The sequence below is a fragment of the Leuciscus leuciscus genome (genome assembly GCF_965113295.1).
Source record: "Leuciscus leuciscus genome assembly, chromosome: 21".
Lineage (NCBI taxonomy): Eukaryota > Metazoa > Chordata > Actinopteri > Cypriniformes > Leuciscidae > Leuciscus > Leuciscus leuciscus.
Window position 1 is genome coordinate 17,973,956 of NC_138745.1, and position 26,648 is coordinate 18,000,603.

The window sequence follows — 26,648 nt, forward strand, 5'->3', positions numbered from 1 at the left end:
CTTTATCTTTCTCTGGGGCTGTTAAGGGTAATATGAGAATCACAGCAATGTGGGCAGGTGTTCGAGTTCTGTGTGTTTTAAGTTTCAGCCAATCACTTCCCTCCTTTTGCAGGCTTTCATTTGACAGGTCCTGACTGACAAAAAACTGCCATGGGAAGGATTAGAGTGCAAGTGTTAGTGATTGTGCCAGTGTTTTATATTCAAGTGCATGTTTTTGTTCGTATTGTTGTTTCATTCAGTGCTTAAACAAAGGCTTTTTTTTAAATTATTATTATTTAAGAACAGACATCTCATTTTGTTCGTCTCTCTCAACAGTGGAATGGTATCGGCAGACTTGTCCACTAGGAAGTGAGCAAGAACGTGTAACTGGGCTGAGAGATGATGGATGCTGTGGACTCTTTGCAAGGCTCATCTCTGGAATCCAAAGCTGAACGTATCGCCCGCTACAAGGCCGAGAGAAGGCGGGAGCTGTCTGAACGGTATGCCAACTTGGAAGAAAGTTCATCCGTGTACACGCGGAGGGAAAGACACCGGGAAACCACAGACACCTCAGATGCAGTGCCCAGCTCTGAGCAAAAGAAGACAGATGTTTCCTCTGGACTGAGTCAGTACAATAAAGATAACGCTGCTCTGAGAGAGCAAGGAGACAGGAGCAATTTTGAGGGAAAGGCCAAAACAGATGCCACACCATCCTCTAACATCTTTGTTAGTCACAGCAACAAAGTAACAAGTTCACAACAATGTCACAGGTGAGTTTGAGTCTCAATGACCATGGACCATTTAGAGACTAACAAAGATCTCATGCTTCACTGCTCAGTAAATTCAGACTGAGGGCAGCATTTAGACATTGGGAACTGAATAGTCAGGGAGATTGAACCATGCAGAGGTCTACACCAGGAAACATCCTGCTGTTTTGACATCTGAGCTTTTTGTTTTGGTTTAAACTTACAGAAACTCAGTCAACATGGATTGTTTTTCATTTCTGGGCAATTACAAACAGATATAAGCAAATGTGCGGGGGTTGGATAGGCGCCGTAATTCTGCCAGTTTGGAATGTTCTTGTATGGAGAACGGAGTAGAACTTTTCTCTTCATTGTTTGGTTCTAATACTCTACATCAATTGGTCTCAAACTGCCGGTCTGTGAACGATTCCAAGTAATCTTTTAGTTGGTTGATTGATTAAATCCACAATGAAAAATAAAGCAACTAATAAATTCATAAAATTAACTATTTGTTAACAATATTATATTATATTATATTATATTATATTATATTATATTATATTATATTATATTATATTATATTATATTATATTATATTATATTATTGTCACGGATAGGTGGCTGTAATAAAGCTCACAACAAAGGAGATACTCAAGGAGACTTTTAATATAATACTCAACACACCAAACAGGAGAAAATCTAGGAGAATGTACCACCACATAGCACTTAAAGGTGCTGTGTGTCAAGTCAAGTCAAGTTTATTTGTATAGCGCTTTTCACAATACAGATTGTATCAAAGCAGCTTCACAATATTAAATTAAAATAATACAACAAAGTTTGTTTCAAGAGGAATTTATTGATTGATAAAATTAAATTAAATATCCCCAAAATATCCCCAACTGAGCAAGCCAAAGGCAACAGTGGCAAGGAACCGAAAAACTTCATCAAGTGACCTAATGGTGTCCTAAAACTCCATCAGGTGACCTAATGGAGAAAAAAAAAACCTTGGGAGAATAATGTAACCAATTAACAAACTAGAGGCAAAAGACAAAATAGAACAGACCAGGAAAACTTAACAAAACAGAACAAACACGATACAATTATATTATTAAATATAATGACAATGTAATCACTGTGTAACTTTTTCACTCTACTAAAGCATAAAAATACCATAATATGTTTGCATATATTGAGGAAACATGCTAAGTTCACATACTCGTTTATCTGAAAACCACTTACAGACAGTTATTTTATTTTGAAATGTAAAAGTTTCCAGGCTGGAATGTTTGTTATTGTTTTGGTCTGTGATACTGCACGTTGCTAATTTGCCAATTTTCATTGTCCATTGCGTTCGTTCCTGTTGTGTGTGCTCAAACTGGCAACCCTTTTGAGTGCTGTTCAGTCTGAGGAGCAGGTGGCGGGAGAAACCACGATCTCCGATATTTTGAATTCGACTACAGTACCTATTTAGACCACTAGTTGTCATTCTTACATACTGCACCTTTAAACAATGCAGGACAAGGAATTAACTGAGACAGAGGGCCTAAATACACAGAGCAAAAAAAAGTGGGAAACTAACTAGACACACCTAAAATGAGGACTCTTATCAATATGTAACCATGGACACAAACAGGCAGGGAAAGTGAGAGAATGTAACCAATTAACAAACTAGAGGCAAAAGACAAAATAGAACAGACCAGGAAAACTTAACAAAACAGAACAAACACGATACAATTATATTATTAAATATAATGACAATGTAATAGTATATTGTAGATTGTAAGATCTGTAAGTGTAAAGCTATTTCAAGATTTCAAAATGACTTTTTACATTACTTAAAGAACCCCTGTGGTGAAAATCAAGCATTGTTGTTTATATGTCTATGTGGTGTTTTTAATATACTTTCAGACAAACCATGTGCAAATTCATAAGTCATCACCATTGCGGAGTATTTTCTACTTAAAACGGCACTGAACCAAAGACAGTCTCAAAAACGCGGTTTGAAATTGCTGGAGTTTCTGATGTCACAAACTACCTTGTAACTAATCACGTCAACGTATGATCATCAACGAGTGGATCTCTGAGCTGGTGTGAATGAATGGAGGCAGGGCTAATTTGCATATTCATAGAACCGCGAATAGGCAAGGCAAGGCAAGTTTATTTATATACCACATTTCATACACAGTAGTAATTCAAAATGCTTTACAGAGAAGAAATTAAAATAATCAAAAGAAATAAGAATAATTAAAACAATTTAGAATAAAAAAATAAAATAACATACAGTACAAATAGTCGGACGAATAGTGGCACAGTGCTCATTCAGTAAATGCACAGCTAAACAGATGTGTTTTGAGTCTGGATTTGAATGTGACTACTGTAGGAGCACATCTGATCTCTTCTGGAAGGTGGTTCCAGCTGCGGCTGGCATAGTAGCTTAAAGTGGACTCACCATGCTTAGAGTTTGGTATTTCTAGCTGTTGTGATCCTAATGATCTGAGTGATCTGTTGGGTTTATAGTCAGTGAGCATATCTGCAATGTATTGAAGTCCTAGACCATTGAATGATTTATATACCAGTAATAATACTTTAAAATCAATCCTAAATGTAACTGTTAGCCAGTGTAAAGATCTGAGGACTGGTGTAATATGTTACTATTTTCTGGTTCTGCTCCAAATCCTGGAGGCAGCGTTCTCTATGAGCTGCAACTGTCTTATGGTCTTTTTGGGAAGGCCAGTGAGGAGTCCATTACAATAATCCACCCTGCTGGTGATAAAAGCATGCACAAGTTTCTCTAAGTCTTGACTGGAAACAAAGCATCTAATTCTTGCAATATTTTTCAGATGATAGTATGCTGATTTAGTTATTGCTTTGACATGACTACTGATACTAAGGTCTGACTCTAGAGTCACACCAAGATTCCTGACTTGATTTTTAGTTTTTTGACCCATAGAGTGAAGGTATGCATTCACCTTGAGAACGTCATCTTTGTTTCCAAATGCAATGACTTCAGTTTTGTCTTTGTTTAACTGAAGAAAGTTTTGGCACATCCAACTGTTTACTTCATCAATGCATTGGCACTGGGAGTCGATGGGGCTGTTAGTCGTTAGGCGATAGGGCTAAGTAGAGCTGTGTGTTGTCTGCATAGCTGTGGTAAGCAATTTGGTTCTTTCTCATTATTTGGCTCGGTGGAAGCATATACAGGTTGAACAGGAGTGACGCAAGAATTGAGCCTTGAGGGACTCCGCATGTCATATATGTCCACTCAGACTTATGGTCTCCTGTCTCACATAATAACCTCTCCCTCCTAAGTATGACCTGAACCATTTTAGGACTATCCCAGAAAGCACCACCCAGTTTTCCAGCCTGTCAAGAAGTATGTTATGATCGACAGTGTCAAATGCAGCACTGAGGTCGAGTAGGACCAGCACTGATAATTTGCCTGTATCAGTATTTAAGCGAATATCGTTGATTATCTTTATGAGCGCTGTCTCTGTGCTGTGATGCGGTCGTAAACCAGATTTAAAATTGTCAAAGTATCCATTCGAGCTTAAGAATTTTGTTCAGCTTTTTCAATGATCTTGCCTATGAAAGGAAGATTTGAGATTGTCTATAGTTGCTTAATATGGTCTTATCCAGATTGCTCTTTTTAAGGAGGGGCTTTGACAACTGCAGTTTTCAAGGAGTTTGGAAAACTCCCAGAGAGAAGTGAGGAGTTTAGCACTTCTAGGAGATCTGCTTCTAAACAGTTTAACACGCTTTTGAAAAAAGATGTGGGAAGTGTGTCAAGGGCACAAGTTGATGTTTTAAGGTGCTATACGGTTTCTTCCAAAATTTTGCCTTCAATTTCTTCTAAATCAGACTTAGTGACTACTTTCTCAGGTTGTGGTCTGAGAGCAATTCATTGGGAATCTGGCTTGGGGGGTTTGTCAGTCTCTCTACAGTAGCAAAAAGAGTGCACGTGTTTAAGTAGCTGTTTATAATATTCCAGAAGACAGTCTGTCTAGCTTTGCCTAGTTCCATATTGAAAGCATGAAGGATGTCTTTGTAGATGTTATAATGGACTACAAGTTTAGTCTTTCGCCACATGCGCTCTGCTTTTCTGCATTGTCTTTTCATATTTTGCACTGCTGTTGAGTTTCTCCAAGGTGCTTTTTGTCTGCCACTCTTCTTCCTGACTTTTACAGGAGCAATATCATCAATTACACTTTTTTGAATTAAAAGAATTAAGGAGAAAATCAACAGAGCCAGCAGATATGCTTGGTGTTAAAGATATAGGCTAGCCTTCATAAATAGCCCACTAGTGTTCTCATTTAAGCATCTCTTCTTGACAGACACATATCTAGCTTCAATGGCAGGAGAGATCAATATATCAAAGAAAATACAGAAATGATCAGACAGTGCTACATCCTTAATAACAATCGATGAAATGTTTAGACCCTTACTGACAAGTAAATCTAGAGTCTGTCCACGATTGTGTGTGGGTCCATGCACATGCTGAGTCAGATCAAACGTTTTTAAAACAGTTTTGATTTCTTTTGCCATATTGGTTTCTGCATTATCTATGTGAATGTTAAAATCTCCAGCAATGGCAAAACAATCAAACTCTGAGGTAATTGTTGATAACAGTTCTGTAAAGTCCTCAGCAAAGGCTGGAGAGTATTTTGGAGGCCTGTAAATAATAAGTAAAATGCGTGGAGCACCTTTTAACACAATACCCAGATATTCGAAAGACGGGTAATTCCCAAATGATATTTGCTTATATAGATAGACATCTTTAAAAAGAGCAGCTACACCCCCACCTCTCCTAACAGCTCTGCAGACACTCATAAAAGTAAAGTTAGGAGGGGGATGTTTCATTGAGGATTGTTGCACTGCAGCTGTCTTTTAGCCAAGTTTCATTTAGAAACATAAAATCCAGGGGCCGTATGTATAAAGCCACTCAGAGTGAAATTTTAGTCTCAAGTCTGTCAAAATTCTAAGAATGACATAATTTTACTCTTATTCCTAAACTTAAGAATAAGTGTGATTCATAAAGGTTCCTAAGTGTTAAGACTTGGTCTCAGCTAGTAAATTATTTAAGAGAGCTGGAGAGGTCTCCTAACCTAGTTAGGAGTAACAAGATGGCAGCAGAGAGGACACGGCCACGCACTTTTCAACGAAAATATAATGTATTGGAGTTAAATGATGATGGAGTTGATCAAACGATGAAAAATTTTAGTCAAGGTATTCTTTTTGTAACTTACCTTTAAGAAATTTTACAGCAATGAAATGAAATAAAATGAAAGTAATAATTATTTTTTTGGCAACTGGAAAAATGCAGCAGTGCACCGCTGATGACTCGGGCCCCTAAGTCCACAGTTAGCAGGCTCTTGAATAGCACTATTGTGGCACTGACCACACCAAATATACAGTAGTGGCCAAAAGTGACGTGCAGGTTTTTATTTATTTTTATTTTTTTTATGACCCTATAAGTTTGCTTAAACCATCAAATTATGAGGAAAATATTTTTATATTTAAATTTTAAAGAATAAAAACACTAAATGGGAAGAATAAAACACTAAACTTAGTGAAGGTATTTATCTGACAAAATTATTTCATGTCAACTTTATTTCTACAGTGCTTTTTACAATACAGATTGTTTCAAAGCAACTTTACAGAGTTAACAGGAAAATAATGCAACAAAGTAAGTCTTGGCTGTACAGCAGCTCTAGAAGAAAATAGTGTCATTGTCTGGCTTAAATAAGTTCAGTGTTGATTAATTTCTACCAGAAAGACTCGGGAGGCAAAATACCGAAACAAGTGTACATTTAACAGCCCAACAAGCAAGTATCGTGTTATAAAGTTCTTTGGCGTAGGCCCTGTCCGTAGCTCGCAATCCGAGGGTACAGAATCTGCATTTCCTGCCTGAAGACGAAGGCGGAGCGCAGCCGACCCCCGGGAGTTATGGACAGGTGGTGGTGGGGAGGATGGAGGTGAACGTAGGCGTCAGCATTGTGTAAGTACCGATATTTTATACTACAAGTATTAGAACACAATTGGATAGATGACAAGGTAATAAGTGACGTAACGATTTAGTCTTCCTGGTAGAACTTACGCTAAAGCTTTAATTTCCATTGTAAAAAATCATTAGTTCTCTATTTAGTTCACTGATTTCTCCAGAGTGGCTGTATAGATAAATGTCATCGTCCAGCTCAGTTCAGTTCTCTAATGGTGTCAATGCAGGCAGATCAGTAATATTGTTGAATAGTAAAGGCACACTATGCAGTTTTACGTTTTTGTCAAACAGCGAACCCTTTAGTCGCTGTGGAGTACTTGTATTTAACGTAACTGTCGTAAATACCACTCACGCAGAGCCATCTCTGCGCTCGCGACCTGATCCCCTCCCCCCTGTATACTCGTACCTGTTCAGTAGGATGGAAGCGTCGGACATCGAACAGGCACAGATAGCCTCTGAAGATGTCTACTGACGAGGTAATGTTTCACGATTTCATACAAATATGCCAGCTAAAGTTTGCAAAAGCACAGTACACATGCCATACAAAACCTGAACCAGACAAAGGCCTACGTGATAAATACACATCACAACACCCGAGTTCAGCTGGTAAACTTGCTCGAGTGAAGCTGGGCAATAAAACATAACGCAAAAACACGTAAGAGAAATGAGTGTTTGTTATCAAGTCTGCTAATAGCTCTGCTAATCGACAGCTAGCTAGACATATGTGGAAATTAGTGGACTGGTCTTATTATCAACAATGGATGAATGAACAACTTCGTAAAAAATGACATACAACAAGCAAGCGCAACAACATACAACTCTGAACGCAAGCAAGTTTACAAATAAGAGATTTACTTGCTAGTCCATCAACGAAAACGACAGGTCAGCATCGCTGTTGCATCCTTTGTTGCTTTTTAGCTCTCGCTAATGAGTGAAAGCCTGACCGAATGGGACTCTTGTGTCTCACTTTATCGTTTTCTTTTCCTTGACTCGTCTGACCACGTTTTCTTCGTCGACTCTGCCATGATTCACGTCTGAAATGCGTGCTAGTGTCTTCCATAGAGGCTGCTTCATATGTTGTTGATGTGTGTGACGTTGTGCCGTAAAGCAAGTCGTGATTCTCTCGAGATTTGTCGGTACGCCACCTCTCAAACTTGCATTGCTGGTTTTGCCAGCGGCGTCCCTCCGCCCTGCTTTACTATCGGGATGATTCGCCCTACTACGAGTTAGATTACCATCGAAATGATTTCAAAGCTGTTATATTAAGGTACAAATCTTGCATAGTGTGCCTTTAAGTGACAAAAAAGGGCAAACTACAGTTACAGGTTTTAGAAAAACAAAAAAGCTCACAGGAGAAAAAAAATCATACATTGTCTGCAACATAGTCATTTAATAATATTTAATTGTCCTCTCTTGTTTTATTCGTGCTCATAATTTCTTTGTATGACAGCCTGGCTAAAACGTATGTCTGTACAATTTGGAATGTTTGTGTTATCACAAATAAGCAATTGACTTCAGGCACAACTACACAATACGCTCACAAAATCTCTTAACACATTTTTAATACTATTTGAATAAAGGGTGAATCTGACAATTTTCCTTTACCTCACTTTTCCACAGGGGATTCCACAGCATCAATACTATATTGTGATAATTTTGCACAATGCAAAGCAATTTGAAAAAAAAAATGCATTTAAATATTAAAGTTTCAGTGTCTTAATTAAATGATTTTATTATAATACATTAAATGATTGGTGTCATGCTGCAGTGACCTCACCCTTGCAGGCTCACTATTGGCTTATTCAGTGGTTGAGGGCGGCCATGGTTGACATCATTGTAGTCCTTAGTTTGCATCACTTAAAGGGATACTCCACCGAAAAATGAAAATTCTGTCATCATATACTCACCCTCATGTTGTTTCAAACCTGTATGAATTTCTTTCTTCTGCTGAACAGAAAGGAAGATATCTAGAAGAATGTGAGTAACCAGACAGTTTTAGATACCATTGACTTCCATAGTAGTAAAAAAATATACTATGGAAGTCAATGGTATCTAAAACTGTCTGGTTACTGACATTCTTCTAGATATCTTCCTTTCTGTTCAGCAAAAGAAAGAAATTCATACAGGTTTGAAACAACATGAGGGTGAGTATACTATATGATGACAGAATTTTCATTTTTCGGTGGAGTATCCCTTTAAGTCCCACTTCAGTCAGCACTTAAGAATCAGTCTTATACTTAAAGCTGCAGTCCGTAGCTTTTTTGGGTTAAAAATTATCCAAAATAACTTTTTGAGCAAGTACATAACCAGCCAGTGTTCAAAACTATCTGCTTGCCTTAGCTCGATTCAAAACGGTAAGCTTGTAATAATGTTTTTAATTCCAGTAGTACTGGTGGATTTCCGCGGGAAATTTGAGCATGTCTTTGCGTCATTACGTCACATCTGTACACATAAAGAAGGTGTCTCGGCTAGTAGGCTATATTGCGTGTGAGGATGTTGGAGGTGGAGATTTATAGCCTTTTCTCACAGCACTTGATATAATTAAAATCAATTTGATGGTGACAACTGGAGAGTCACCCGAACAAACGCGAAAGACTTCGGAGAAAAAAAGAGACTGCAACCGGCCCATGCGAAAACAAGGATAAATATCGGAAGTGCATTAAATGTAGTCACGCAATGCTGATGTTGTTAACATCAACAATTTGAGAATAAAGTATAATTTGCACGGTTTGACGTGATATGATAAGCAATCGTTAGATTTAATCGGCGTGATTTACTGCAATGCTTTTTTCCCTTAATTGGTCAGAACAAAAGTGGATGTTACTTATTAGGGTTGTGCCGATAGACGATAGTATCGTGTATCGACGATAGTCAGAGATATCGCTGCTGGCAGATGTCTTTGACGATATCAATACGATAATTGATATCTAGTATTGTTATTAAATTAATTAGGAACTACAATTAATTTGCCTTGCCTAAATTCATAACGACATCACCACATAACCACACTTGCGACATCACCGACACGCGCGTATGAGGACTCCTCAAAGAAAATGTTTTTAAAACAGACTAAAAAACTACATCCCACAACAAAATTTAATTGCAAGGTGATCCATTCACAAATTGTCAAGAGTGTTTGTTTTAACAGACGCATCATTCTTATACAGAGCCATGATGAAGACGGCATCGTTGTTCGTCAGTATTTTGTTTCCATAGCACATTAACAAAACATTTAATGACACTAATAACACTAGTGTAGTACAATTACAAAATAATAATAATATCAATAAAATTATATAGGCCTAGGCCTAATAAGTCTTTAGTTCACGAACGTAGCACAACTCCATCTGTGAAAATCAAAAGCAACTTCAAACACTTGTTTAACAAGAGATATTATTCTAATTTTTTCACTGTCAATAATGTAAGTCCACAAGAGAAATATTAAGCCAGTAAATTAAGATAGTTGCTATACCGTTATATCCACTGTCGTCTCTGAGAGAAGGCGCCGTTAATGCAGTGAAAGCTCAGTCCGTTTCTGCTTTCACTTTCAGGGAATGAGCACGTTTACGTGCACGTTATTAACTTGATTATGCTGAATAAACTGACAATGCATGTAGTCATGTAAACGCATTAACCCGTTTTCCTTTATCAGAGTCATAAGTTTAAGTATAACCGATCGACTTTTAGATTTTTGCCTCTGATTTCTCCCGACATTTAAAACACCTTAACCCGCGTTATTTGGGCTTACTGAAGTGCGGTGCACATATGTGAAGTGCATCCAGACAGAGAGAGCACTGGTAGGAGGACATATCGCAGACTCCGACTCTTTCTTGACCCAAGAAATTATTAATACGTGTCCCCACGTACCTCTTCTTCAGCTGTGATCGCGTACAGCCCTTTTAAACACATCAAAGACTTTTGAAACTGCATTGATTTGGACTTAAAAACGATGGTAACCAATGAAGTCCAATGTTAGAAGAAAAATCCAGAAATGTTTTCCTCAAAAAACATAATTTCTCTCCCACTGAGGAAAGAAGGACATGGATATCTTGGATGGCATTGGGGTGAGTAAATTATTAGGAAATTTTCATTTTGGGGTGAACTAATCATTTAAGGGCCCAAGTGTGCTCGTTGTACCACGGCGTTGGACTAGTTTCTTTAATCGTATTTAAAGTGCTAAAAAGTCTAAAGTGCTGGAAAAGAGAGAGTTAAAAGTTTCTGTTGCAATATCGAGTTCTTCTAAGCTATCTGGGATGCTGAGATGATGAAACTGATTAGGAAGATTATTGACAAAGCAATCTTTAGTAGCAGAAGTGATAGGTCTAACATATTTATAACATGGAGTCGGCTTTGCAGCCTTGGCTAAATGTAATATTAGATCTAGAGTATGATTACGACGATGAGTAGGTCCTGACACGTGTTGTCTAACTCCAATAGTTTAAAATGTCTTTAAATGCCAATTCCAATGCATCTTTTTCATTATCTATATGTATATTAAAATCACCAACAATTAGTACTTTATCTGCAGTCAATATTAACCCTCTGGGGTCTGATGTTTTTTGGGGCCCTTGGGGATGTTTTGACATGCCCTGACATTTGTGCTTTTTTCAGTTATTTATAAACATGTTAATGGCAAAGGTGTAAATTCACTATATATAGCACAAACAGGGCTACCATAATATGTGAGCAACATGTATGTAGATGTTTGTATTTTTAAGAGAATAATGTTTATGCGTGGTTATTGAAAAAACAAAAAATTAAAGTTGCTGAAATAAGACCACAAAACTCATACTAAATATGTGTCCACAAGACTTTTGACTAATGGATGTTGTCGCTTCGAGTTCTGGCTTCAAAATTATGTGAAAATAGTATTGCTTTATCGTTCACATAAAACAATACATTGATTTAAATTGTGTAAGACAGGTTTTGCTTGGAAAGCCAATATGCGAGGGGGGCGTGAAGGAGGAGTGGTTTACACCTGAGAATACAATGTCCCACCCATTATGCGTAATGACTTGCATAATGAGCCATTCATTCAGGTGTGACACTGACTGAGCCACAAGAATGAATGCAAGGACAAAATATATATTTAGAAGAAGACTTACATTGACCATTTAAGATTTTGCTTACATCTATCGTGTAAATATGTTTTGCTATTTTATTAAAAAGGTTACAATTACAACAATAATTACAATTTCAACAATATTCCAAGTGTACTCTTTCTTTGTAAAAAAAATATTATAGGCCTACATTTTATCATATGTATTCATTAGTTTGAATATATCCAACATTGGAACAGCTAACATCTTAGTTGATGACTTTATTTTTGACAAAAATAGTATTTTATATATAATAACATATGAGCAGAAATTGCTAAACAAAAGCTTATTTGATGTGGCAGTATATTCTACAGTAAAAACTGTACCCAAATCTAGTCAACAAAATGTTGTCTTTCATATTTCGTAACGTTGTTTTTATGAAATATTAGGGCATATAAATGTTAATTTGCAGTTTAATACGTTGCTTATACAAAGACATTTTATTTCAACATATTTCAGTCGATTTTTACTCATCTCAGTATAGCAATATAGTTTGGTAAAAGCTAAACTAGTAAATGTGTTCATGTAAAAATAACATTTACTAATGTAAGTGCAAGTGTGCGCTGTTGTTTACAGCTGTAGTAGGCTAAACATCTGTGCTGTTCATTCATTCACACACAGACACGCGATTCATATTTAAACAGTCCTTTTGCAGTTTACCAACACTATTGCATATCGCGATTAGAACAAAGCACTTAAGAATAAAAAACTTACCACAGTCCTCTGAATAGCTGGATCCGTTGTTCCTCGATGTGAAACTAAATTATTCCTAAGTATTATTCCTCTCAGCGAAACAAGACGACATAAAGTGCATGAGTCGCGGTGTGTTATCCAGCTGATGTGGGCGTTCACAGGTTTGCGTGTATTGCCCAGTCATTTGCGTTTGAATAGCGCGCGCTCTCCGTGGGCGGAGTCGCATTAAAGTTAATGAGCTGAGATGAGAACGGCTGACATCTCTCTCTTTTCATGCAGATTACATTAACTGAGAATATTAGTTTTTTATATAATTTACTTCATTTAAAAGAAGAGAATTCAAGCTTCATGCCTGTGTGTCTGTATGCTTGTTTGACTGAGTATTTGCTGAGTTATAGAATGGACTACACTGACAGAGAGAAGGCAGAACTCGCATCATGTTTATTTTTCTTTATTTGGCAAAAAGCATAACACGTTGTTTTTATTGTGAGTATAGTATACACAAAAAAAAATACACACTTAACAGGATCGATTGATGTACAACAAAAGCATGTAATATCAAAATCAACAAGGTATTTTGAATCTCTTTCGCACTGATAAGGAAAAAAAAAACGAGCAGATCACGCCGGCGTGATTGCCGACCCCAGGGGGTTAATTCTGATAGAAAGTCCGCAAATTCTTTGATAAAATCTTTATGGTGCCCTGGTGGCCTGTATACAGTAGCCAACACAAATCTCAAACATGATTTATCGTTTACACTATATATTTTTACATTAAGCACTAAACTAACACTTCAAAAGAAGTATATTTAAAACTTGATTTCTTAGTAATTCTGAAAATATTACTATAAATTACAGCAACACCTCCCCCTTTGCCTTTCAGATGAGGTTCATGTTTATAACAGTAATCTTGCGGGGTGGTCTCATTTAAAGTAATGTAATCGTTTGGTTTTAGCCAGGTTTCTGTCAAACATAGCACATCTAGGTTATTATCTGAAATCATATTAACAATGAGTGCTTTTGGAGTAAGTGATCGAATATTCAGCAACCCAAGATTTATCATTTGCTCATCTGTATTATATGTTTTATTTGTTGAACATCAATAAAAATGTTTACCTTAGATGGGTTTGGACGTTTTTTGGATTTCCAAATTCGGGGAACAGACACAGTCTCTATATGATGATATCTAGGTGAAAGAGGCTCTATGTGATGGGATTTATCTGACCTTGGTGAAGTGAGGCCGCTAAGCCAGCCTATCTGCTTCCTCACCCGGTGCCCAATTTGTCATTTTTTTTTATCTCTAAGACTATGAGCCAAATTACTAGAGAGAAGAGCAGCACCATCCCAGGACGGATGAATACCATCTCTTTTCAACAGGTCAGGTTTGCCCCAAAAACTTTTCCAATTGTCTATGAATTCTATATTATTAAGTGGACACCAGCTCGACAGCCAGCCATTGAGTGAACACAATCTACTAACTATCTCATCACTCCTGCGAACAGGAAGGGGGCCAGAGCAAATTACAGTTCTTGACATCGTACTTGCGAGTTCACACACCTCTTTAATATTAATTTTAGTGATCTCCGACTGGCGGAGTCGAACATCATTAGTGCCGACGACGTGAATAATGATCTTAGAGAATTTACGATTAGCATTAGCCAGCACTTTTAAATTTGCTTTGATGTCAGGCGCTCTGGCTCCCGGCAAACATGTGACTATGGTGGCTGATGTCTCCATTTTCACGTTCTGTGTGATCGAATCACCAATAACTAGGGCACAATCAACAGAATTCTCAGTGGGTGTTTCACTGAGCGGGGCAAATTGATTTGTTATGGTAATCGGAACTGAAGAGTGTTTTTTTTATCCGTGACTGGAGCGATCCCTCACTGTCACCCATTTTGCCTTGCTGCGCAGGCACTAATTCAGCCAGAACCGAATCATGAGTTCACTATACTAGACACATCCAAAATAGTATCTAAAGCTCTTGTACTCTTACTATCCTCAATTAAAGTTTGGATGCGTGTCTCTAGTTCTGAAATCTTCTCCGTTAGCCTAACTGTCTCCTTGCATTTATCACATATAAATCCTATATTGCCGACAGAGAAGGCTATGCTAAACATGTGACATGAAGTGCAGGTGACAATAACAGGACAAGACATTACTCACCGTGTTTGTTGACTGATTCTTACTCACCTGGGCTTTTTATGAACTCAAAGGCACGGGCACGCGAGAGAAAAATAAATAAAAAATAACTGAGCGCACGGGTGGCGCGTTAACAGGCTAGCGAATTACTAGCATGTTGTGCTAATAATAACGGAAGCTAGCGATGTCAGGTTAATCTGAGATGTTGGGTAAGCTGTATTTAGTAGTATAAACAACTAGAAATGATAGTAAATGATGGTTCAAAACAGAAAGAAATACGAGGCTAACGCCGGTTTCACACTGCACGCGTTAGCAGAGCGTAAGCAGCGCGTATTTTTTTCTGCGCCCATGTTAAGAGATTAGAGCATTCACACCGCACGCAGAGGCGGCGCGGCAGCGCGTAGCAGGAGCAGAGCAGGAGCAGCAGTGCCGCGATAGTTTCGGCGCACAGTCTATTTTTGCTGGCCCGCTTACGCTGAATTAAAGTGACAATGCATTGATCATGGCCAAAATACACAGCAGTTTTACCCAAAAAGCACATTGATGATATCTATTGTGTTTTAAACAGTCAATCAAATGACCAACAGCAATTTAAAAATAAAACAAATGTCCAAAAACAAACTTGTTGCCCGAACAATAAAAACACAGATTAACCAAAAGTTATATAAATGAAATTATTAATAAAATAAGCTTCTTGACTACTCACGCTCTATGTCAAGTCAAGTCAAGTCAAGTTTATTTGTATAGCGCTTTTCACAATACAGATTGTATCAAAGCAGCTTCACAGTATTAAATTTAAATAATACAACAAAGTTTGTTTCAAGAGGAATTTATTGATTGATAAAATTAAATTAAATATCCCCAAAATATCCCCAACTGAGCAAGCCAAAGGCAACAGTGGCAAGGAACCGAAAAACTTCATCAAGTGACCTAATGGTGTCCTAAAACTATGTCTCTGCAAGATTCGGAAGGGAATGATTCAGATTTCTCTTGGCACAGCTACTAGAAGACTTACAACTGTCAGACAGGCTGCTCACGTCACATCGACGTCATCAAGCTCAGTTTGAGTCTGCGCAGTACGCTCAGCCATCAGGAAGTGAGTGCTTCTAATTTGCTTCACTTTTCTCCGTTGAAACCTATCAGCACCGAAGCAAACAAACTCGCAGCAGGCAGCGAGGCAGACAGGAGCAATCGATCAGTCCGTCGATCCGTTCCAGTTGCGGTGCGTATACAGCAGTGCAGCGATCGTTTCCGCACAGAGTCTATTTTTGCTGTGCTGCAAACGCTGAATTAAAGAGACAGTGCATGTTTCGTGGTCAAAATGAACACAGATTGACCTGAAAATGTAGTAATTTCACCATAAATGCGATGATTATATACTACAATTTTTCAGTCATCTTTTTACTTTTAGAAGACCGGGGTAAATCAAGGAAAACTACAATTTACTTCAAGGCGACATAATGAACAACATTCGTCTCATTCGTAGAGGTGGAAAAACAAGTTATTTGTGACATGCAAGATTTAAATTATGCAAAAGAAAGGGTATGAGTCTGCTGTTTTTGTCAATTTTAAGTTTTAATTTAAAATGTATGCGATTTTAATAAGTAAACATGGTTAAATATTTTACCACTTGCTTGAGCAACTTAATATATCATTATATAGAAGTAATGCATTGAATAATACGGTTTAAATTGTGTTTAAAAATGAATACGTCTAAGAGTGTATATGTGTACAAAGAGAATCGCAATGCTGAAAACTTTTTTTAAAATAAAAGTTGCTGATAACTTAAATGGATTTGAAATACAAATAGTGAGTAGCCTATGTGTTTGTGTTACGCACTGCAAACACAGCATATGTGAAAGCACTAGCGCATGCTGCTCCTGCACAAACATGCACTGCATGCTCACGGAGTATGTGTGAAACGGGCGTCAGAAGGGGTAGACTATGCTTGAACACACATGTAAGATCCAGACAGGTGAAACATAATATTTTTTTGTGATAATACTTATTTCATTACTGGATGAATCAGTGCTCTAGTCTAGTCTAGCAGAACAAACAAAACTGCATGCGTCTTGCGGAAGAACATTGTAGCCGGAGCTACTTCTCTATGTTTGTCTGCGTGAGTCACGCAGGCACTGGGCTACTCCGCAGCGGTGCCCAGCCGACCGGTGTAAAGTAGTCCGCTTATTACAGGCTTATTACAGTATAAACGCTTATTACAGGCTTACCGTAGTGATTCAGGATAAGACAAAAACACGGTTTGAAGAAAGGCATTCATGATGTACTCATTATATACATTTTGTAAATTCTGAAGCGAATTTTCGTTATTTGAAGTGACTTTCAAAAGGTGATATTCTGTCTGTTCTGGATGCTACCGTAGACATCAGTGTTTATTCTCGATCTATAAACTTTTATCTCAGTACTTCTGTGATCTTTTGAATATTTGTAGCACAGAAATATCGATCGTTGTTGAAAAGACTGAAAATAAAGCTGTTTCATTTATAACTGCTCTCTCTGGGTCAGCAACAGCGCAAACAGATTTGAATGTTCCGGTGTGAAGATCCGAGATCGTTTAAAGATTAATGGTGCAGACAAAATAAATATATTTATTGAAAACCTCAATTACATCAAATTCGTTTTTAATGTATTACAAATTTCCTATTTAATAAAGTAACATTTCACATCCAGCTGTTGCTCTCAGGCAACATTGTAGGCTACCATAGTGGAACACAAGTATTACCAAACCATCATATCAAGTTATATCAAGTTATCATATCCAGTTATCATATCCATCTTCATCCTCAACACACCGTGACCTGTGCACATGTGCTGAAACAAGACACAAAATGGACCCCTGTGGGTCATGTGACCACTTTTTTGCACTTTCATTGACAAGTATTTGAGTTCTTCTCCCCTGAGATAGGTTTGACCAATAAATGGGCATCTCATTTTATTAAAAATAAATTAAAATAGACTATGTTGCCTGGAGCCAACACCGTACCATAGAGGGTTAATCTGAATTAGTCTGTGGTTTCCTCCAGATTTGTGGTTTTAGGTGGTCCACAATTTTTGTTTTACTGTTGAAGTGGTCCACCGCTTAAAGGTTTGTGAACTTTTGGTCTATACTGATGTATGATGTGCTTTATTGCAATTTGCAGGCCAGACATCCATAAGAAATGTTTTGTATCTTTAAAGCCACACCGCGGAACTTTTGCGGGCGCTAGGGGCGCTAGACCTGTAACTTTCACGTCTAGCGCCCCTAGAGGCCACAAGCGCCGCAGCACTGTCGCAAAAGTCTGCTCCATGAGTATATCAGAGCCTATGGTCACGTGATGGCCGTAAAGCGATACGTTCTCCAGGTCACATGACCTGGCCAACGACGGTCCGTCTTCTCCAAACTTACATAGGCGGTATTTCAAGAGGGCAGCCCCGCTCGGAGCATTAATAGTGTCAAACGCTGTATATTGGCCTGAGGAATCATTTAAAATAACTTGTATGCGTCAACTCTTTAGGTCACAAAGTCCACGGTGTGGCTTTAAGATGAAAATGCAAATTTCAAAAGAAATTGAGGCATTTCTCACCTGTAAGTCATGATACAAGCAATTCTTTGTACTTGCCATCACCCTGTTGCCCATATCTGATTTGTTCTGTGATGCAGTCGCTTGATTTTCTAGAGACTAACAAACATGCCAGCTTTACTTATTACCTCATTAAAATTGATAGCATAAAAATGAGAGTTGCATGTTGTCATTGTTCATTCTCAGACTCAGCCATTACACGTTAAACCAGCCTGTCCTGTCCCGGCATGTTACTGTTTAGTCTTTAGTTGTCTGTATTGTAAGTGTCTTATCTGGTTTGTGTATGTGTTAAACCTGAACGAGACGTTGAATATCACTGACAACGGCCAAAGCGGATGCGATTTATGAGGTGACGCAATGGTAGTCTTTAGCTATTTTCTCAGGTATGTTTGAGAATCAGTGAGATTGTGTGCAGCAGACGTGCTGGCGGTGGACTTGATCTGACCACATGATATTCTGCCTTGGTAATCTTTGACTCGATCAAAGAGGTGTTATCTTTGAGCATTTGCACCTTTAATTTGAATTACCATGCAAGTATGTACTACCAAAAGTTTGTCAAAAATCTGAATTACTTTTAATCTAAAATTATGCTGTTTCATTTCAAAACTAAATTAAAATGGATGGGTTGGAGCGGATAATAAAGGAAAAGCAGCCAACAGCTGTCCAGCACCAGCATGCATGTAAACTTAGTCAATACAGTTTAAAAAGCACCTGAGGATGCACCTCATTCTGAAGAAGTTAGGACTAGGTGAAACAATCCCCTGTTTAAGACCTGAGGTATGAGAGATAGGGCTTTGACTTTTGCCCAAAAATCATATTCGAAGTTTGTTTGTTTATTAATATTCAAATATATTCGAATATTTATTAATAATATTTTGACCATTAAAATGCCTTCAGTAAGACCTATATTGGTATCAAACTTAAGTTGTATATGTTCTGTCCACCTGAGGGCAGTGTATCGGTCAATGTCAATAGGCAGGCAATGATGTTTTCAGAAGAAAAACACAGTCACGACTTTTTTTTTTTATAAAAAAAATTTGACTTTGTCCTTACTTGTGATTTTTCCCTGTTTCTTTGGTAACCCAAAGTAGTGCCACACGTTGCTTTTCAGATTGTCAGGAGTGTAGATTTCGAACTCCTCGTCAGGCGTGGTTGTAGGCGTTGGCGCGGCCATTGTTTTGGTATACAAAATAGGTGCTAACCAGGACGCTAACGTCACCTACCGGAGCCCAGATGACCAATAATAGCCTTGCTAATGAGCTCGCGATTCACAACTTCACCAGGCATGAAAAAGCCTCGGAATCTGAATTGAAAACAATGTTTACAAGCAAACACAATTACAAAAAATAATGGCCATAACAGGTTCAAATATTAAAGGATGCCTAATATTCGTTCGAATATCGTTATTTTTTTAAATATTCGAATTATATTCGAATAACAAAGTTCAGAGTCAAAGCCCTAATGAGAGGTGACGATGCATCCATCGGAGTGGTTTCCTCTCTGTGGTGGTGACAGGTCTGATGTATGAGTGGTGACGATGCATCCATTGGAGTAATTTCCTCACTGTGGTAGTGGCTGAGTGGGATGAGAATGGGGGTTTTAAGCTTCATTGGGGTCATCAGGTAGGTACCCTTCTTCTCTGGTGTTTCAATGATAGGCCCACAACACCTCCAGAGGGCTCGTCGGCAGCAGTTGGTGTCCCACCTGAGAGGGCATTGATGATTTGGCGTAGGGTTTGTCCTCGCATCCCAATTTCTAAAGCATCCTGATGGTTGACTTGCCCACGAAGCTTCTGCAGCCGACTTCCACTGGGCAAACCTTGGATTTCCATCTGCGTTGCTCAGCATCAGCTACCAACTCGGTGTACTTAAGGCTCTTGCGTTCAAATGCCTCCTCTACAGCAGCCTCCCAGGAAACGGTAAGCTCAATGATGAACACGATGTGAAGTGAGGAGGACCAGAGCACGAGGTCTGGTCTGAGGTTCGTTGTGGCGATCTCAGAAGGGAAGTAAAGCCTTTGGTTCAGATCTGCCACCAACTTCCAGTCTCGAGCCCTTCCGAGCTGGCTGATGCCTGATGTTGAATGAACTTTGGCTGTCTTTGCACCTTCTCGGATGAACTCCCTTGCGTATGAAGGATGGAATGATGGAGGAGGCAGGGCATTGATCTTTATCCGTCTGCTCTCCAAGGTAGCTGCTAGGCACTTAAGGACATGGTTGTGCCGCCAGGTATAGCGGCCTTGTGACAAGCTTGTCTTGCATCCAACCAGAATGTGTTTGAGGTTTGCGGGGGATGGACAGAGGGGGCACGTCGGGTCTTCTCCATACCACTGGTTGAGGTTTGAGGGGGAAGGCAGGACGTCGTACGTTGCACGTTAGATGAAGCTGATGTGAAATGCTTCCATGTCCATCAGCTCCCTCCAAGAGAACTTTCTCCTCTCAACTCCCTCCCATCTCATCCACTGCCCTTGCTTGGCTTGTGAAACAGCCTTTGCACACCTCGTTGCCTGCTCGTGACGACGCACCTCCTCGACAACCAGTTGTCGGCGCTGAGCTGGAGCTGCCCTATGCCACGATGGTCTGCTCTCTCCAAGGCCAAGGCCTCTTCTCCCCTGTTGCACATTGCCAATTATGTCTCTGTCCCTGATGTCTGACTTCACCTGATGAGTAGCTGCAGCTGGGTTCCATTTCCTTCCGGTCACCAGGGTAGGAGCTGTTTGGGAAACACATTGGTCACGGGACCCTGTTAGTGTCATTTCCAGCCTTACTTTAGAGCACTTGAACTCTTCTGCAAGGCTGGAAACAGGAATCTCCAAGATGCCTTTTCCATACAGTCTGATGTTAGTAAAGCATCTGGGGAGTCCCAGCCAGTTTTTGGCAAGTGAGCTGACCAACCTCTCCAGCTTTTCTACCTTTGAGATTGGTACCTCATAGATTGGTAAGAGGCCACATCATCCTGGGTAGTAGCCCAAATTGAAGGCACCACAGCTTTAGCCTGCCAGGGAGCATGGTCTTGTTGATACTCTCAAGGCAGCACATGGTGTCCTGCCTAAGTAGGTCTACTTGCTCTGTGTCCTTGAGGGTGGCATGGTACCAACGTCCAAGACTCTTGACTGGCTTCTCTGCCACTGTTGGTATAGGGTCCTTGCTCATATAAAACCGCTGTTCCGACCGCTTCCCCTTGACGACTGAAATGCTCCTGGACTTACTTGGCTTTATTTCCATCTGGGCCCACTGGATGTTCTCCTGTAGCTTGTTCAGCAGCCACCTAGCACAAGCCTTGGTTGTGGTGAGGATGGTCATTGTCCATATAGGCTCTGATGGGAGGGAGACGAAGACCAGATTTGAGCTTCTGACCTCCTACTACCCACCGAGATGCGTGGATGATGACCTCCATAGCTATCATGAATGCTAGAGGTGAGATGCCATTATTCCTATTTCTAATCGTTGCCATGCTGTGGTACACTCATCAGTTGTCAGGCATAGCTGTAGGTCTTGAAAATAGGATTTGACGAGGTGGGTGAATGCTTCTGGGATGCTGAAATAGTGGAATGCAGTCCAGAGGAGATTGTGAGGAACTGACCCAAAGGCATTTGCCAGGTCCAAGAACACAATATGGAGATCTCTTCCATCCTTTTTGGCAGCTTGGATTTGATTCCATATAATGTCTGTGTGCAGACTCTAAGACTCCAAGCAACCAGAAAAGCCTGGAATCCCTGCTTTCTGCACCATGGTATCAATGTAGTGGTTCTTTTCCAGGTAGGCTGTCAGCCTGTGAGCCACTACATTGAAGAAGATTTTTCCTTCAACGTTCAGGGGGCTGATTTGGCAGAACTGGCTGATGTCCACAGAGTCCTATTCCTTTGGGATTAGGATGCCTCCTGCCCTCCTCCATGCAGTTGGAATTGCTTGTTTCTGCCACACTACTTTAATCAGCCTCCATAGAAAGCGCAGTACCTCTGGTTTGTTCTTATAAAGCCGGTATGGGACTCCATTGGGCCCCGGGGAGGATGCAGCTCTTGCCCAACGTACAATTCTCTCCACTTTGCTCCACCTGGGGGGGCTGATGTCCAGCTGATGTTCTGGGGAGTGTATCGGTGGCATATTGGGTGGAAGAGTTGTCTGTCCGCATTGCTGGCTGTCAGTGTGGCTCTGTTTGAGGTAAGTTTCCAGATCTTTCTTTGATGTTTTGAGTTTGCCATTTTTTTCCTTTGTGAAAAGGTTTTTTGCAAACTTGTAGGGGTCTTTGAAGAAGTTTGATCTTGCTTGCTCCTTCATTTTACACCTCATTCTCAGATTCTCAGCTCTCTTCAAGGTTGCCAGTCGGTTCTTAATTTCTGCCTGTAGCAGATTAATTCCCTCCTCCTCCTCCTCTGGAGCCTTTTTACATTGTTTTTTTTCAGCTGCCTTCTTTCCTTGACTATGGTGCAGAGTGCTTTGGGACGGCAGAAAAGAGGAAGAAAACATCACCCACCCTGACGAACTCCAGGAGACAGCAGGATATCCTGCCTTGTAAATCAGGTCTCCCATTCGCCTCTAGCTTCTTGACTACAGTTCCCCTCAGTTGTTCCAGGAGGTTACTGATGTCTGTGTCAATCGTCTCCCACTCCTTTTTCTCCCAGGATTTTGGCCACTTGACTTGTGGTTTTCGCCCCTGAATCTTGTTCTCGGTTGAAGGCTGTGGCAGGTTGGGCTTGTGGGGCACCACTATGCTTGGCTCCTCATTTTCCTCTTGAACAGGGGGATTGATGTTCTGCAGACTTTGATTTTGGTCCTTCTGCTGAACTTCACTTGACTTATTTGACCTGCTTCGTAAGAAGTAACGGTTAATGCGAGTTACCTGTTGCTCTGACAGCAAGCACTTTTTCAAGCCTTGGTGTCTTCTCAAGCCTGCATAGTATGTTTCCTTGGTCCAGCCACATCTACAACTCTGAAGCTTAATTCCTGGAGTAGGTGTTGTCATCTCAGGTGTCTTATTGATCATCACTCTCGTTGACGGTTTCATTCCTGGGTCAGTAGCCATGTAGTCTGTCGGTGAGTCATCAACCTCCTCCGCTCTCGTTGACTTTGGGGGTGTTTTCTTCCTTGAATTTTTTTGTAGCCAGAGATGGGTGGGACCTGTACAAGTACAACAAGTAGATGTTTCCAAACTTTTGACTGTTATAAGGTAACAGAAAGGATGTAGGATTTGTTTTGATTTTTTTTTTGCTCATCTGTTTTGTGTTATAACAAATGCGGCCATGTTGGGCTGATTATCTGACACAATACCTCGAGGTAAAGGAAAGCTAAAAATACAGTGTTGGTAAAAAATTTTTTTTAGAGTTCGATTTAAAAATATGAGATATACTAAATGAGAAGAATCTCTGTAAAATGGATCCCAATAGAGATGTGCTAAATGACTAGTAGGGAGGGAATCAATATATAACCGGATTATGTGTACCTGTGTAATTCTGTCCTCTGAAAACACATCCAGCATGTCTAATAGGGTTCAGCTGCAGGCTGCTGTAATATCAAGGCCATTCTTTATGAATGAATGAGTTGGGTCATGCTGTTTCAACCCCTTACCTACTCTTTCATCAAATGTTTTCATTTCCTTCGCTCTCTCCTACGTTCTTCTATTCCGAATTTTATTGTTTGACCATCCCAAACTTCCTATTCCATCTTTTTCCTTTATTTCTTCCTCTGTTTCTGTTGGCCAGGATGAGTGCATCCAAGTCCTTTGACCTCTCTCAGAAACCCAACACGTCAGGTTCAGGGCCACGGTTGGACGTGCATTTTGAAGGATTTTCAGAACATTCCTGGGGCAAAGGATAGTTCTTGCCCTTCCAGAAATTGTCTTCAGCCAATCAGCATTGTTTACTCACCCTCATGTTGTTTCAAAACTGTACTGCATGTTGTATTTTGTCCCCATGGAACACAAAAGGACTGCAGCAGTTGGTGATCATGAGCTGACAAGGTCCAAAAAGAATATACTTTGAATATATTATTCAAACATAAATTTGAATAACTTATATTTGGTCTGTTTCTCACACACTGATAATCACCCCCCTCTGCTGCAGCTATAAAATCAGATTAGAATGTTACTCAAATGCTCATAACCAATTCCCATGGCATTTGAAGATTTTTCAAAGTCGTTTTGTGTTTCACTGCAATAATAACAGCAATGTGCCTTTGAAAGGACATGAGAGTGAGAAAATTATGACAATTTTATTTTTTGGGTGAAGGTGAACTTCCTTCTAAACTTCATACCAAGACCAATATGACTAAACACATTATTACAATTTAAGATATTTGCAAACAACAATATGTAAGCATTTACATTTATTATTTTTGTAATTTTCTGGAAAAACTTTGGATACCTAAGAAATGTGGACGTTGTGTAAATATCCCTTTAAATTTGTTGTGTTATTTAGAAGACACCCCAGTGGGGTGTCTCTTACACATTTATGCCATATTTTTCCTCTAGCAGTAACTTGTACATTCTAAACACAGAAAGCTTTGTTTGTTTCTCAGAAATGTCCGTTGTATGAGCATTGACTCATTGTGTAACAACCTTTGGTGAACTCTCATAGGGAAAAGAAAACTCTACTAGTACTCTACTATGGTAGTTCATGGCTCTTTGTGCTTGCCTTGGGTGTAGATAAGCCTCTACTCATATGTGCTGTCTGATAAAAACGTGTTTTTTCCTGTTAGTTGTGGTTTTATAATGACATATATTTTTGCTGGTCATGTTTGTGCTGTTATTTCTTGAATTTCGTTCTAAAATTAAATGGAATTGCTTAGTAGTTTCTATTCCTGTTTTAACATGGTTTCTACGTGTACATTTTATATACATTACATATATTTGTATACACATACTTTTTTTTTTCTTTTTTTTTTTAATAGTCTGCTTCACAGCATAAATCACAGCTGTGGGTCCAATCAACAGGGTTCATTCGCAGTGTTCACTGCTCCTTATTCACTGAGCACGGGATAGTGAATATATGTTGAACTTCACTTCACAAAATAAGTTCCTTTGGAACACCCTGCAAATGTCTATCAGATGCTTGATTTGTGCATATTAGAGAAGTTTAAGGTATGATATAATGAGAAGGTATGACATAATATACTGTAAATAAATATAAATTACCTTACATTAGATTATATAGATTTGTATAAAATCAGATTATATAGATTTATATAAAATCAGATTATATAGATTTGTATCAAATAAATCCATGTGTGATTTATATCAATGTATTAAGTATTATCAATTTAAGTAATATAAATTCTTATTTGAAAGCGGTAAACTAAATTATAAATGTCTGTTGTATTGTTTAATATGAAAAGCGTATTTTCTTTTTAGATTAGATACCTTTTGATCTTATTAAATATATTATTATTATAATATAGTTACATTGCAATTTATACTTGTGAACAGCTGTGTACAAACCACACATGGGAATAATTAAATGGGAATAATAATGCCGGAGCCACAACTTCACCGCCTTAATTTATTTCAAACTTCTCTATGTGCTTAAAAAACTGGTGTGTATATTTCCCACTTCCTATGATTTTCCTGACCAAAAACGTGCCTATAGCTGCACACATCACTTTTTAAGTGTGAACTAGCTTATGGTCTCAAAGCATTGATGAACTAAAAGGCACACATTTTTAAATGTATGGTTTCATCTCAGATATGTGCCTTTCACGATTTATTTGTTTTTCACAGATTTTATTGAAATCCAAACATAGAAGTGTTATATAAAATGTCCATGACACAGCCTGCATGACTGTAAAGAAAATTACGACTTTACAAGTTCTAGATTGACCTGTTGTTAGTCTTTACAGTGCTTGAATAATCCTTTACCAATGTGTATCATTTATTATGTGTAGTGTGTGGTTTCTCATGCTTTTATCTACCACTGAGTTCCCATTCTTATCTGCCTTAAGCAGGACAAATGGAAATGCCGTGAGGGGCGGCAAAGCGGTGATTAGGTTTCAGGAGCAGCTGTGTCATCTTTTGTTTGCTTGCCACATATTAATTCATAAGCTCATTAGTCTTTGCCTTTCTCTCTCTCTCTCTCTCTCTCTCTCACACAGTCCACTGGAAGCAGAGGAAGCCCAGAAGCCACAGGGTAAGTCTCCTTTCCTTTCATTGGCTTCAAAGAGCCCCTTTGTGAAACACAGAGTTCCTTTCTCTTGCCTCAATTGTGCCACACTCTCCCTTTTTAAAAGAGCAGAGAGACAGTGATGTACTCGCATACAGCTGGAGAGAATCTAGTGAAACACACAAACAGCCTTACACACAGATGTGCACATGTGTAATTGTGTATACAGCCATCCTGTTCCGCTGAGAGCTTCTTCAGTTCGAAGTTGTGTTACTCAAAGTAGACCCAAACCCCCAAGTGGCCTGTACACCACAATCTAATTTTTTTCTTTT

The 26,648-nt window shown here is 39.1% G+C and overlaps 1 protein-coding gene across 7 annotated transcripts in view; it reads left to right on the plus strand.

Annotated features, from left to right (window-relative positions):
- svild (supervillin d) overlaps positions 1–26,648 on the plus strand; it is a 122,985-nt gene that overhangs the window by 26,910 nt on the left and 69,427 nt on the right. For 5 of the 7 annotated variants that reach the window (XM_082152662.1, XM_082152664.1, XM_082152663.1 and 2 more), the window contains exons 2-3: positions 316–749; positions 26,309–26,343. In XM_082152662.1, the coding sequence (XP_082008788.1) occupies positions 379–749; positions 26,309–26,343 (406 nt within the window). In that variant the 5' untranslated portion in view covers positions 316–378. Of the gene's footprint in view, positions 1–315; positions 750–26,308; positions 26,344–26,648 lie in introns of those variants that run through there. The other 2 variants (XM_082152667.1, XM_082152669.1) reach the window with 2 other exon arrangements.